The sequence below is a fragment of the Triticum urartu genome, chromosome 3A, assembly GCF_056163025.1.
Source record: "Triticum urartu cultivar PI428250 chromosome 3A, HENAU_Tu73, whole genome shotgun sequence".
Taxonomy (NCBI): domain Eukaryota; kingdom Viridiplantae; phylum Streptophyta; class Magnoliopsida; order Poales; family Poaceae; genus Triticum; species Triticum urartu.
Window position 1 is genome coordinate 605,020,903 of NC_141875.1, and position 14,185 is coordinate 605,035,087.

Here is a 14,185-nt window from a genome sequence, read left to right on the forward strand (position 1 = left end):
TAGAAACTACGCATAGACCTAGCTCATGATGCCACTGTTGGGGATCGTAGCAGAAATTTAAAATTTTCTACGCATCACCAAGATCAATCTATGGAGTAATCTAGCAACGAGGGGAAGGAGAGTGCATCTACATACCCTTGTAGATCGCTAAGCGGAAGAGTTCAAGTGAACGGGGTTGATGGAGTCGTACTCGTCGTGATCCAAATCACCGATGATCCTAGTGCCGAACGGACGGTACCTCCGTGTTCAACACATGTACAGCCCGGTGACGTCTCCTACGCCTTGATCCAGCAAGGGGAGAAGGAGAGGTTGGGGAAGACTCCATCCAGCAGCAGCACGACGGCGTGGTGGTGGTGGAGGAGCGTGGTACTCCAGCAGGGCTTCGCCAAGCACCGCAAGAGACGAGGAGGGAGAGGGGTAGGGCTGCGCCAAGAAGGAGATGTTCTCGTGTGTATGGCAGCCCAAAACCTCAAGTATATATAGGGGGAGGGGAGGGGCTGCGCCCCCACCTAGGTTTCCACCCCTAGGGGTGGCGGCCAGCCCTAGATCCCATCTAGGGGGGCGGCCAAGAGGGGAGAGAGGGGGGCGCACCACTAGGTGGGCCTTAGGCCCATCTGAGCCTAGGGTTTCCCCTTTTCCCTTCTCTCTTCGCATTGGGCCCTGGTGGGGGGGCGCACCAGCCCACCTGGGGCTGGTCCCCTCTCACACTTGGCCCACGCAACCCTCTGGGGCAGGTAGCCCCACCTGGTGGACCCCCGGGACCCTCCCGGTGGTCCCGGTACGTTACCGATAGCACCCGAAACTTTTCCGGTGACCAAAACAGGACTTCCCATATATAAATCTTTACCTACGGACCATTCCGGAACTCCTCGTGATGTCCAGGATCTCATCCGGGACTCCGAACAACATTCGGTAACCACGTATATCTATTCCCTATAACCCTAGCATCATCGAACCTTAAGTGTGTAGACCCTACGGGTTCGGGAGTCATGCAGACATGGCCGAGAAAACTCTCCGGCCAATAACCAACAGTGGGATTTGGATACCCATGTTGGCTCCCACATGATCCACGATGATCTCATCGGATGAACCACGATGTCAAGGATTCAGTCAATCCCTTATACAATTCCCTTTGTCTATCGGTACGATACTTGCCCAAGATTCGATCGTCGGTATCCTGATACCTTGTTCAATCTCGTTACCGGCAAGTCTCTTTACTCGTTCCGTAACACATCATCCCGTGATCAACTCCTTGATCACATTGTGCACATTATGATGATGTCCTACCGAGTGGGCCCAGAGATACCTATCCGTTTACACGGAGTGACAAATCCCAGTCTCGATTCGTGCCAACCCAACAGACACTTTCGGAGATACCTGTAGTGTACCTTTATAGCCACCCAGTTACGTTGTTACATTTGGCACACCCAAAGCACTCCTATGGTATCCGGGAGTTGCACAATCTCATGGTCTAAGGAAATGATACTTGACATTAGAAAAGCTTTAGCAAACGAACTACACGATCTTGTGCTAGGCTTAGGATTGGGTCTTGTCCATCACATCATTCTCCTAATGATGTGATCCCGTTATCAACGACATCCAATGTCCATGGTCAGGAAACCATAACCATCTATTGATCAACGAGCTAGTCAACTAGAGGCTTACTAGGGACATGGTGTTGTCTATGTATCCACACATGTATCTGAGTTTCCTATCAATACAATTCTAGCATGGATAATAAACGATTATCATGAACAAGGAAATATAATAATAACCAATTTATTATTGCCTCTAGGGCATATTTCCAATAGGAGAGGTATCTCTGGTCCCTCTCGGTAATGCACATCAATATAAGCATTGCAAGCAATGTGACCAATGAGTTAGTTGCGGGATGATGCATTAAGGAACAAGTAAAGAGACTTGCCAGTAACGAGATTGAACCTGGTATTGAGATACCGACGATCGAATCTCGGGCAAGTAACATACCGATGACAAAGGGAACAACGTATTTCATTATACGGTTTGACCGATAAAGATCTTCATATAATATGTGGGAGCCAATATGAACATCCAGGTTTCGCTATTGGTTATTGACCGGAGACGTGTCTCGATCATGTCTACATAGTTCTCGAACCCGTAGGGTCCGCACACTTAACGTTCGGTGACGATCGGTATTATGAGTTTATGTGTTTTGATGTACTGAAGGTAGTTTAGAGTCCCGAATTTGATCATGGACATGACGAGAAGTCTCGAAATGGTCGAGACGTAAAGATTGATATATTGGAAGCCTATGTTTGGACATCGGAATGGTTCCGGATGAGTTCGGGCATTTTCTGGAGTACCGGGAGGTTACCAGAACCCCCCGGAGAGTATATGGGCCTTATTGGGCCTTAGTGGAATAGAGGAGAGGAAGGCAAAAGGTGGGAGGCGTGCCCCCTAGCCCAATCCGAATTGGGTGCCCCCTCTTTCCTTACCCCTCTCCTCCCCTTCCTTCTCTCCTCCTCTAGGGCACGGCCCTTCCCCCTAGTGGGCCGGCCCTTCCCCCTCCTCCACTCCTTTATATACAGGGGAAGGGGCACCCCATAGACACACAAGTTGATCATTGATCCCTTAGCCGTGTGCAGTGCTCCCCTCCACCATAATCCATCTCGGTCATATCATCATAGTGCTTAGGCGAAGCCCTGCGACGGTACAATCATCATCACCATCATCACGCCATCGTGTTGACGAAGCTCTCCCTCGACACTCGGCTGGATCGAGAGTTCATGGGACGTCACCGAGCTGAATGTGTGCAGATCGTGGAGGTGTCGTACTTTCGGTACTAGGATCGGTCGATCGTGAAGACGTACGACTACATCAACCGCGTTGTCATAACGCTTCCGCTTACGGTCTACAGGGTACGTGGGCAACACTCTTCCCCTCTCGTTGCTATGCATCACCATGATCTTGCGTGTGCGCAGGAAATTTTATGAAATTACTACGTTCCCCAACATATGTTTCCTAACCATAGACATGAGTTGTCATTTGATTAACGGGATCACATCATTAGAGAATGATATGATTGACTTGACCCATCCGTTAGCTTAGCACGATGATCGTTTAGTTTGTTGCTATTGCTTTCTCCATAACTTATACATGTTCCTATGACTATGAGATCGTGCAACTCCCGAATACCGGAGGAACACTTAGTGTGCTATCAAACGTCACAACGTAACTGGGTGACTATAAAGATGCTCTACAGGTGTCTCTGATGGTGTTTATTGAGTTGGCATAGATCGAGATTAGGATTTGTAACTCCGAGTATCGGAGAGGTATCTCTGGGCCCTCTCGGTAATGCACATCACTATAAGCCTTGCAAGCAATGTGACTAATGAGTTAGTTGCGGGATGATGCATTACGGAACGAGTAAAGAGACTTGCCGGTAACGAGATTGAACTAGGTATTGGGATACCGACGACCGAATCTCGGGCAAGTAACATACTGATGACAAAGGGAACAACGTATGTTGTTATGCGGTTTGACCGATAAAGATCTTCATAGAATATGTGGGAGCCAATATGAACATCCAGGTTCGGCTATTGGTTATTGACCGGAGACGTGTCTTGGTCATGTCTACATAGTTCTCGAACCAGTAGGGTTCGCACGCTTAACGTTCGGTGACGATCGGTATTATGAGTTTATGTGTTTTGATGTACCGAAGGTAGTTCGGAGTCCCAGATGTGATCACAAACATGACGAAGAGTCTCGAAATGGTTGAGACATAAAGATCGATATATTGGATGACTATGTTTGGACATCGGAAAGGTTTCTAGAGAGTTCGGGCATATACCGGAGTACTCGGGAGTTACCGGAACCTTCCGGGGAGTCAATGGGCCTTAATGGGCCATAGTAGAAAGGAGGAGGAGGCGGCCAAGGTGGGCCCTCCCCCCAAGCCCAGTCCGAATTGGGAAGGGGGGCCGGCCCCCCTTTCCTTCTCTCCTTCTCCCCCTTCCTTCCCTCTCCTACTCCAACTAGGGAAGGGGGAATCCTACTCCCACCGGGAGTAGGACTCCCCCCTTGGGCACGCCTAGGAGGCCGACCCTCTTCCCCTCCTCCACTCCTTTATATACGGGGGAGGGGCACCCCATAGACACACAAGTTGATCATTGATCCCTTAGCCGTGTGTGGTGCCCCCCTCCACCATAATCCAACTCAGTCATATCGTAGCGGTGCTTAGGCGAAGCCCTGTTCCGGTAGCATCATCATCACCGTCATCACGCCGTCGTGCTGACGAAACTTTTCCTCGACACTCAGCTGAATCGAGAGTTCGTGGGACGTCACTGAGCTGAACGTGTGCAGATCGCGGAGGTGTCGTACTTTCGGTACTAGGATCGGTCCGATCGTGAAGACGTACGACTACATCAACCGCGTTGTCATAACGCTTCCGCTTACAGTATACGAGGATACTTGGACAATACTCTTTTCCTCTCGTTGCTATGCATCACCATGTTAGATCTTGCGTGTGCGTAGAATTTTTTTTAAAATTACTGCGTTCTCCAACATGTAATTGTATTAAATTGGGATCGAGTACAAAATACAGATAATCTACTGTGTTGTCTATGAGCCCTACCCCCATCGGGGCTGTAGGTTTACAACCTAGTCGGTTACATCCAAAGGGAATGTGTTATATATTAAACTGGCTTTCACTAACCTCTGCCATTGATAATATCCACGCTTTTGAACGCAGGGCTATATGTCGCCCATAGTGATTCCTAATAGGAATCTCCTACAGGAGACAGTAGCAGACTGGTCCATTTTAGCGCGCGTAGATTCGCGTCGTGCCAACTCGTAGCAATCGATGTAGCGTCTGCTCGCTCCAGTTTTCTTCATTTATTTTCTTTTTTCTCTGGTTTTCTTGGATTTTGCTTTTTATTTTACTTCGGTTTACGTGCCTTCTCATTGGCTTTCTTGCCATTTTGCTTTCTTTCTTTGCTACACTTTAGTTTTCCTTGTTATTTTTTTGTTTTCTTTGGTTTTATTTTGTTCCTTTCTCGGTTTTTATCTGTTTTTTAGTCATTTTTATTTTTTCTTAGTATACAAGGTACATGTTTAGGACATGTGATACATTTGTCTATATGGTGCACATTTTTCATATACATGATGTATTTTTTTAAAATGCATGTTTTGAACTCTTTTTTAATACATGGTATTTTTTTCTAAATACACATTGTCGTTTTTTAAATAAACATAAAGATTTTTCTAAAGTACATGCGCATTTTATTTACATTGTATAAACTTTATTCAAAAAATTGGCAACACATGAATATTTCTTTACATCATGATACATTTCTTTAATGGAAATAAACTTCTTCTAACCTACACGAACATTTTGTTTACATATGTTGAACCTCAGGAATATTTCCATCAAATGGGATGTGCAATATTTTTAATGGCCTGAAAAAATTGACATTACAAAACATTTTTTTACTTGTATACACATTTATTTTAGAATCACATACATTTTTTCATACAATTTTTTAATGGCCCAAAACATTTTTTACATTACGCAACATTTGTTTTACATTGTATACACATTTTTTTAAAGATCACATATATTTTTTAGAAATGTGGGAATGTAGTTTCATTGTCATGTTTTCTTTTGAAAATTATCAACATTTTTAAAACTACGCTAAGAATTTTTTAACACAATGTAGCAACTTTTTTCAAATTCGTGTTTTTAAATGTTCTAAGTAAATTTAAGTCTTTGAAATATATGCAATTAATTTGAAACATAAATAAAAGTAAAATAGAAAATAAGAAAAAAAAAACATGTGGCATCAGCAAGACGTCAGCGACACGGGCCACGCCCTACTAGGCCGGGCCACTACCGGCGCCTGTACGCAGGCAGCCATACATTACTTCATTTATTTTGATCACTTCGCGGACAATCATGCCTATCCGCCGCACCTCTTCCAGAGAAGGACCGAATGAGCCGATCCCTCTTCATAAAATTTGTGCAAGCTTGCGAGGCCAATTATCGGGTTTTTTACTCAAAAGAAGAAATATCGCGGGCTTGTTGGGTTTTGGCACATATCAAAAAAATCTCCGTAGCTATGCGGGTGATTGCATATGGCATTTCGGCTGACTATATCGACGAGTATCTTCGCATTGGCGCCGATACTACAATTGAGTCAGTGCGTAGGTTCGTCAAAGTGACCATCCACATCTTTGGTCATGTCTATCTTCATGCACCCAACGAGGAAGACACTAAAAAGTTGATGGCAGCAAATGAGAAGCGAGGTTGGCCTAGCATGCTAGAAAGCGTTGATTGCATGCATTGCACTTGAAAAAACTGCCCGGAGGCATGGCACGGGCAATATTGTGGCAAGTCTCGTGATGCAACAATTGTGCTAGAGGCTGTAGCATCCGAGGATTTATGGATTTGTCATTAATTTTTTGATATGTCGGGTACTCTCAACGATATCAATGTGTTGCAAAGGTTTCATTTGTTTGCTAGACTTGCTAGTGGTGATGCTACTACTTGCAACTTCATGGTGAATGGACATGAGTACACAAAGGGATACTATCTTACAGATGATATTTATCCTTCTTGGTGTACATTTGTCAAAAGCATCAAAAAGCCCAAGATTAGAAAGCATATTGAATTTGCAAAGGTACAAGAAGCTACCCGAAAAGATATTGAAAGAGCCTTCGTGGTTTTGTAATCTATATTTGCTATTGTTCGTGATCCTGCTCGTTTTTTGGACAAGCAAACCATGAACAACATCATGACATGTTGTGTGATTCTTCACAACATGTCATCAAAGTTGAGAGGGACATGAACTTGGAGTTCTTCTTAAGACGATGTCGGTAGCCGTGTGAAGCCAACTAAAGATCGTGACCACATACAAGCATTCCTTCAGACATACCGGCAGATTGAAGATACAAACACCCACCGTCAGCTTTAGGAGGATCTCATTGAACACCGTTGAAAAAGGCAGGGCCAAAGACATTGAGCACCATTGGCAAAGATACCGACCAATTTTACAATCATTTCATTTAATTCATGTATCATCGGTATCATTTGTTGTATTCGGGACAATTGTTGTATTAAATTATTAGTTTAATTTGGTGATTTGAATAATTGTTGTAATTTGAATTCATAATGTTCACATTTTATGTTATTTGAATTCATAATGTTCACATTTTATGTTATTTGAATTCATAATATTCACATTTTATGTTATTTGAATTCATAATTGTGTGTAATATGTGAAATATGAGTCTAATTAAGAAGAAACCACGTGTTTTGGGGGCTCGCGCGGGCTGCGGCCGAACAGACATCGCATAGCGAAACTGTAAAAGAGCCGCACGAGCTTGCAAAACACGTTCTTCGCAAACTGTAAACGTGCTATAAGGGTCCGCGATATAAGGACTATCCTACATATGCTATTAGAGGACCCGTTCCCCGCTCTTCTTCCATGTACCCTACTACCTGCTCTTGGAGTCTCTATACTAAAATTGAGCGCTCTTCAACAACTACTCCCTCCATTCCAAAATATAATGCGCCCGCGTTTCTTGAGTTCTAACTTTGATCATAAATTTAACCAACGAGACCGACTGTGACGGGAGAAAAAAATTATATAATCGAACACTTCATTTAAATACGAATTCACTGGTATAAATTTTGCTCCCGCCGCAGTGGGTCTCATTGGTTAAATATATGGTCAAAGTTAAAGCACCGAAATAAAGGAAGCACTATATTTTGAAACGAAGGAAGTAATATCTCCTGCATCACAGTCTTCCTACCCAACTGTTTGTCCCCTCAGCTATTATTGTCGGGCTACATAAGATATTGCCTAACTCTAACACGATTGAGGGATGATACTAAGACATGATTGACCCAAAACCACTAGGCGCATCCCGTGGCCCACGTTGATAAACAGGGCAGAGTGATCAAACAAATCTACCCTCTCCCTAGTCAGGACGATGTTGATATCCTCCAAATTCCGGCCGACGGAGGCAGCCGACTGTCACCGCGTATGCCGCATGCCATGCAAGTCAACAGCTCTACACCACGTAGGGAAGGTGAAGCCGCACCGCACCTCACCGCACGAACCAGCTGAGACAGACGGTGAAAGCCAAGTTCATGCACGCATTAATCGTGTTCGTTAATCAGCCATTACCCGAGTGAACCTTCCCCGCGGGCCGCAGCGGTGGGGATCCGAAGCCGCCGCCGCCGCCGGCGTCGGCGTCGGTCCCGGCTGCTAAACCGGGACCCATGAGCCAGACAGGCACAGACAGCAGCTCTCGGATGACGGGGACGACGTGGAGGCGTTGAACGGCCGGTCAGCGTCTAGTCGGCCGGGGCCCCGCTCCGCCGTGGCGGCGTAATGGCGCACGTGCGGCGCGGCGGCGCTCGCCGTTCCCTTTTCCCGTTCCACTTCCACCAGCCCTGGAGTTTGACGCCGCCGGTGATCCTTGGTTCTTGCACCCCGCATTAATACTCCGGTCATTTTCGGGATGCGCGGAATTCCTCCCCTGATCTTATCCGTTTGACTGTCGGGCGCCTAATCCTCTGCCGGTTTCAGCTGATGCTGGGCTGTTGGCCCCGTGGTTCTGAAGTAACCAGTGCACATCGGTCGTTGGTGGTAGGTTGCCGGCAGTACTTTTTGGTTTGTTGTATTAGTGACTTAATCCACACTGCAATGAGCTTTGATCCACTCATCTTTCTTGAGCTTTCGAGCGGTGCTTAGATCGTGCTTGGACCTCTCTCGGCAGAAACGAAACGCGATGCATCTTTCCCCGTTTGAGAGACGCGGCTTTCGTCGGCTGTCAGATGTTAACGCTGTCTCGTATGCGCAGGAGACGTATCATCTGGCACCGGTACGTCAGCAAAACGGACAAATCGTGTACAAGGCGCATAACATTATCTTTTCTATAAAAAAAACACGAAAAAGGGCGAACGCTTTCTTTTTGCGAAAAAAAGGTACGCAAGGACCCAAGACTGAACGAGGAAAACAAGAGATGCACGTAACAGACTGATGAGTGATGAGAAAGAAAAAGGAGAAGAAAAGATGTCAGATATAGTTGTTGTTAATATATGTAGGAAAGTCCAAATCTGGATATGAAGGGTGTATTTTTGTATGATGACGGTGCGAGCCGCAACACGCAGCTGCAAAATGTTTAGAATATTATCTTGGGTTCCATACCGGTTAGTAGGAGTATATGTGTGAATGAATGAGGCTGAGGGTCGGGCCGACTACCAAACGCAAGGTCACGGAGCGAACCTGCGCGCGAGGACATGAATTCTGACACGGGACGGAACCAGACTAACGTATACTGATACTAAAAAAAGTATGAACCGCTACAGCTGGCCGTCGCTGGACCTGCGCGCGCAAACCCAAGTTTTGGAGGTCGGCAACTGTTCCTTAGTCCCGATCTCGAGGAGCGAGCGAGCGGGCGAGAAGCACAAGCAAAACGCCACACCGCGTGGCCCATGCCATTGCCACCGACCACACCGAACATGCTACTACTGGCGGTTCCTGCCCTCCTAGGTGCTGCCGTGCTGGCTGGCATAGTGTGAAAAACACAAAATATACTCAGAACTTGCCTGAAATGGCACCACGCCTAGGCGGCAACAGCTAGCCGTGCCTAGAACGGTCGGCATTCCCTTCTTTTTTTTTTGTCGTGTGATCAACCACAGCCGCAACCTGGCACAAGAAACTGCATCGAGCCTTTGTCCCCACATTGGAAGTGACAAGTTGGAGAGCCGATATGCACAACAGTATATGCGCTCTGTATCTTCTTTCCGAGAGATGAAAACCCATTACTAGTGCGGAGTGAGTTTTCACGCGTCCGAAAGGACAAACCTAGCTAGCTGTACATAAAAAGAGAGAGGCAACCGGGCATTCACATTCACCGTCCTCTGTATCTGTATGCATGACACATCCATCGATCGCAAACAAACAAACAAACAAACAACACAAAATCATTGCTGGCGAGAGTGAGGAGTTGAAACCCAACTCATGCACCCCCTCCTCGCATCAGACTAGACAATGCGGGACGCTTGACCGCTGCTTGCGCACACTCAACGGGTCAGTTCGACGACAGAGTGCAGGTTTCGGGCTCCTCGTCGTCTATTCTGACTGATTATTTTCACCCGGACGGAGGTGCACACAAAAAAACAAAACGCTCGAGACGAGACGTATGACGCAGGGGACGGCGACCCGCGGTGCAATCATGTCACGGATGATTGATCGGCCCGTTCGACCGCCGCATAGTCCAGGTTCGTTCGGAATCGCATTGCCTGGGCGCGGGCACGACCGGGCGGGCGCAACGGCCAACAAGGTGTGGAGGTGCACGAAGCGTGACTGAGAAGTCGCACACGTGCCGTAGCGGTGCGACCGTGTGCCGGTGTGCCGTGTGTGGAGGTCTGGACCCTGGCCGCCGACTTCCGCCTGAGAAGATATTTCTTTAGTCTATCTTGTCTGCCATGTTGATGTTGGTGCCCCGGCTCCTATAAAAACTGCAAAGTCGGGAAGCGCTCATAAGGAAGGAGCCGCTGTACTTGAACCGAGGACGCACAGACAGAGAGCAGAGAGGAGAGGGAAGGCGCCGCGGACGATGACTCGACCAACAATGCTCATGCTCGGCCTCCTGCTGCTCTCGCTCTTCTCAGGTGTGTGCTCTGCCCTGCTTCCTCCTCCTCGCTTCGTTCTGCTATGTAAGAGTTTCTTCTCTTCTTTCTGGCGCCGCTCTGCGTCTGCCCTCCGCGGACGCCGCCATTGCCGTCGATCAGCCGGGTGAGAAGCTCTGCTTACTCTCTCCGCCTCCGTCCGTCGCCGCGGCAGAATTCAGCACGCGTTGTTGTTGTTGCTCGTCTTCCAGCTCCCAATCCGTAGTGCCGTTTCAAAGAGCGCCTGCGTGAAGTAGAGGCCGCGCACGTGCCCAAGCGGCGCGCGAGGGCTGGACTCTGCTGTAGGCCAGCGGGCGCCGACTTCCGCCCAGATATTTCATTAGTTTACCTTCTCTCAACACATTGGTGTCTGTGGCTGGACACGGTCTCCGGTGGTAGTACTTGGCACTCCTATAAAAACTAACTTGGGAAGGCGAGGGGTCGATCCCGAATGAAGGAGCCGCTCTACTTTAACACGGACGTAACCGCTCCGGACCCTCCCCCAGACATCATATATCGGCCAAGGGCGAGAGCAGACGAGAGAAAGAGACGCCAATGGAGCACCGAGCCTCATCGTCGCTCCTGCCCTGCATCCTCCTGCTCTTGCTCTTCTCAGGTGCGCCCTCTGCTCTGCTTCCTTCATCTCCCGAGCTTTTCTTCTTGCTTCTGCTGCATCTCCGCCTCCAGCCTCTGCCGACGTCGCCATTGTTGTCGATCAACCTAGTGGAGCGCTCTCTTATTCTCTCCGCGCTTCTGCCATCTCCAAGGCTTGCCCGACGAATTCCACACACGATGTGCCGTTCGTGCTCGGTGCTCCAGTCCGTGGTGCCGTTTCCAGGAGTTTCAAGGCTGTTTTCGCTACAATTCCGGGGCTCTGCAGTTCCCGTACATGGAAAGAAGCATGAGAGCTACTCTCAAGCTACTATGAAGCAGAGAGCATGGAGATCTCAGATCCAGGGAGCCTGCCTTAGAATTGCTCTCCCAATAACTGTAGCTCGTCATTGTCGTAAGAGTTAATTTAGCCGCCTCGCTTTGTCAGCTTTGATTGATGCGCGCGCATGTGACTACAACTTGAAGTTTCCCGCGTCATCGCAAGACTTATTTATTCATAGCTCGAACCAACGCACTTTTTCTTTGCGCACACTGAAAGTCTGAAGCCAATACACTTGCGAATTCACCCTTCTTCTCTGCTACCAGTATGTCGATCTCACCTGACCGCAACCGCATGCATCATCAGCTGGATATCAGTTGGAGTGTAGTAGGCTGTCTATTTTCGACCCATTATTTTTCTGCAAGTTGATCGTGAAAGAGACCGCCGACCTAAAGCATTCGGTGGCTATATCTGAAAAGTGAAAATTCGATTTCAAAAATGTTTTATTTTTCTTTTCAAAGAAGATATTTTTGAAACGATGGGGGTTGATTGCTCCTCGCACTGCTAACCTCGCCGTGCCTTTCTGCAGTGGGCACAGTGTCGGCGCAGCAAAAGTTCGGCATCAACTACGGGCAGATCGCCAACAACCTGCCGGACCCGACGCAGGTGTCCGGCCTGCTCCGGTCCATGAACGTGAACCGGGTGAAGCTCTACGACGCGGACCCCAAGGTGCTGACGGCGTTCGCCAACACGGGCGTGGAGTTCATCATCTCGGTGGGCAACGAGAACCTGCAGACCATGGCGGCCAGCCCCGGCGCGGCGCGGCAGTGGGTGGCGCAGCACGTGCAGCCCTTCATCCCGGCCACCCGCATCACCGGCATCATCGTCGGCAACGAGGTGCTGGGCAACAACGACACCGCCATGGCCGCCAGCCTCGTCCCCGCCATGCAGGCCGTCTACGACGCGCTCGCCGCGCTCGGGCTCAGCGGCCGGGTCACGGTCTCGTCGGCGCACTCGGTGAACGTGCTCGGCAGCAGCTTCCCGCCGTCGTCCGGCGCGTTCCAGGAGGGCGTGGCGCAGTACGTGAGGCCGCTGCTCGACTTCCACAGCAAGACGGGCTCGCCGTTCCTCATCAACGCCTACCCCTTCTTCGCCTACAAGGGGAGCCCGGGGAGCGTGTCGCTGCCGTACGTGCTGTTCCAGCCCAACGCTGGCGTGCGGGACGGCGGCCTGGTGTACGACAACATGCTGTACGCGCAGATCGACGCCGTGTACGCGGCCATGAAGGCCATGGGGCACACGGACATCGGCGTGCGGGTGTCGGAGACGGGGTGGCCGTCCAAGGGGGACGAGGACGAGGTGGGCGCCACCGCGCAGAACGCGGCGGCGTACAACGGCAACCTCATGCAGCGGATCGCCATGGGCCAGGGCACGCCGCTCAAGCCCAGCGTGCCCATCGACGTGTTCGTGTTCGCGCTCTTCAACGAGAACATGAAGCCCGGGCCGGCATCAGAGAGAAACTACGGGCTGTTCTACCCCAACGGCTCGCCGGTGTACGCGATCAACGCCGGCACCGCCGGCTCCGGCTCGGGCTCCGGCGACGGATCCGGCGGGGGGTCGTCGGTGGGGAGGTTCGACCCGTACTCGTCGCAGTCCATGTTCTCGGCCGCGTCCAGATTGGGCGTAAGGAGAAGATTATCTTCTTTGACGCCACTGCTGGTATTGCCCGTGCTGTCAGCATTGTTGGCATGCTGATTGATTAAACTAAACTAGTAGCGATTCATCACCATTCATTGTATACGGAGAACATGTTGTAAATCGGTTATGGGGCTGGCCGAGATTCTGAAATTCGGCACGACGGCGAAAGTTTCTCCTTTCTCTGATTATTCCCGCCCCAATGATCCCGAGAGCAAAAGGCACCCAAAGGGACGGCGATGGACGGACGGGCGGGGCATCGCAGAAAGCGCGGGAAATTCCTGGAGTGTTTGACTGGAGAAACATGCTAGCACTTAGGCGGGAAAGAAAGAAATCGTGTCAGGGAATGTCAAGCGTCAAAGTGGCAAAGCGATTCAACGTCGAGGTCTCCGGTGTCGCTGAACAGCACGAGCTCGTGCTAATCTGAATGAACTCGCACGCCTAACCTTGGGCTTTTTCTCCGGTGTGGCTTGCAGATAACGTTAGCGGCGGCGGTGGGTGTCATGCTCGCCGCATTATTATTCCTCCCAGCTTCCTCCACACGTACCACCACCACCGCCGCCGCCGCACGAATGATTGGGGCTCCCTTCCGGCTAACGCATCGTCCAGCGAAGAGCCTTGAGTTGTCTTGGCCACTAGCTCATCATCAGACTCAGGAAAACGATAGACTTATTTTCCCTGACAAAGAGGTACATAAACTCACTAGCTCACCTCGTCCTCAGGCTCGTGCCGCTGACACGGTAGTCTAAGCTTGGTGCCAAATCGTGGCGAGAAAGTGGCCGGACGAAGACCCCAGCACAGCAGCGGCGGGTTCGGGGCGTGTTGCGCCCATGTCAGGTTAGGTAACAGGTCACGCAACGCAAGACGGCCCGAGCCTGCGGTGCGCCATGTGCCCGTGCATGTGGAATGATCCATCCTGTTGAGCGGCGTGCTCGGCTACAGGGACCGCTGGCTCCCTCCCT

At 49.7% G+C, this 14,185-nt stretch overlaps 1 protein-coding gene across 2 annotated transcripts; it reads left to right on the forward strand.

The window, feature by feature from the left end:
* The first annotated feature begins 10,502 nt into the window (after positions 1–10,502).
* On the forward strand, positions 10,503–13,414 carry LOC125545351 (glucan endo-1,3-beta-glucosidase 14). Of its 2 annotated transcripts, none has more exons than XM_048709268.2 (2): positions 10,503–10,660; positions 12,118–13,414. In XM_048709268.2, exons 1-2 carry the CDS (start codon positions 10,606–10,608, stop codon positions 13,281–13,283), a joined length of 1,221 nt encoding a protein of 406 aa, XP_048565225.2. In that variant the 5' UTR covers positions 10,503–10,605; the 3' UTR covers positions 13,284–13,414. The 2 variants fall into 2 exon arrangements, with proteins under 2 accessions (XP_048565225.2, XP_048565224.1); XM_048709267.2 differs by lacking the exon at positions 10,503–10,660 and adding an exon at positions 10,668–11,273.
* The last annotated feature ends 771 nt before the right edge of the window (positions 13,415–14,185 follow it).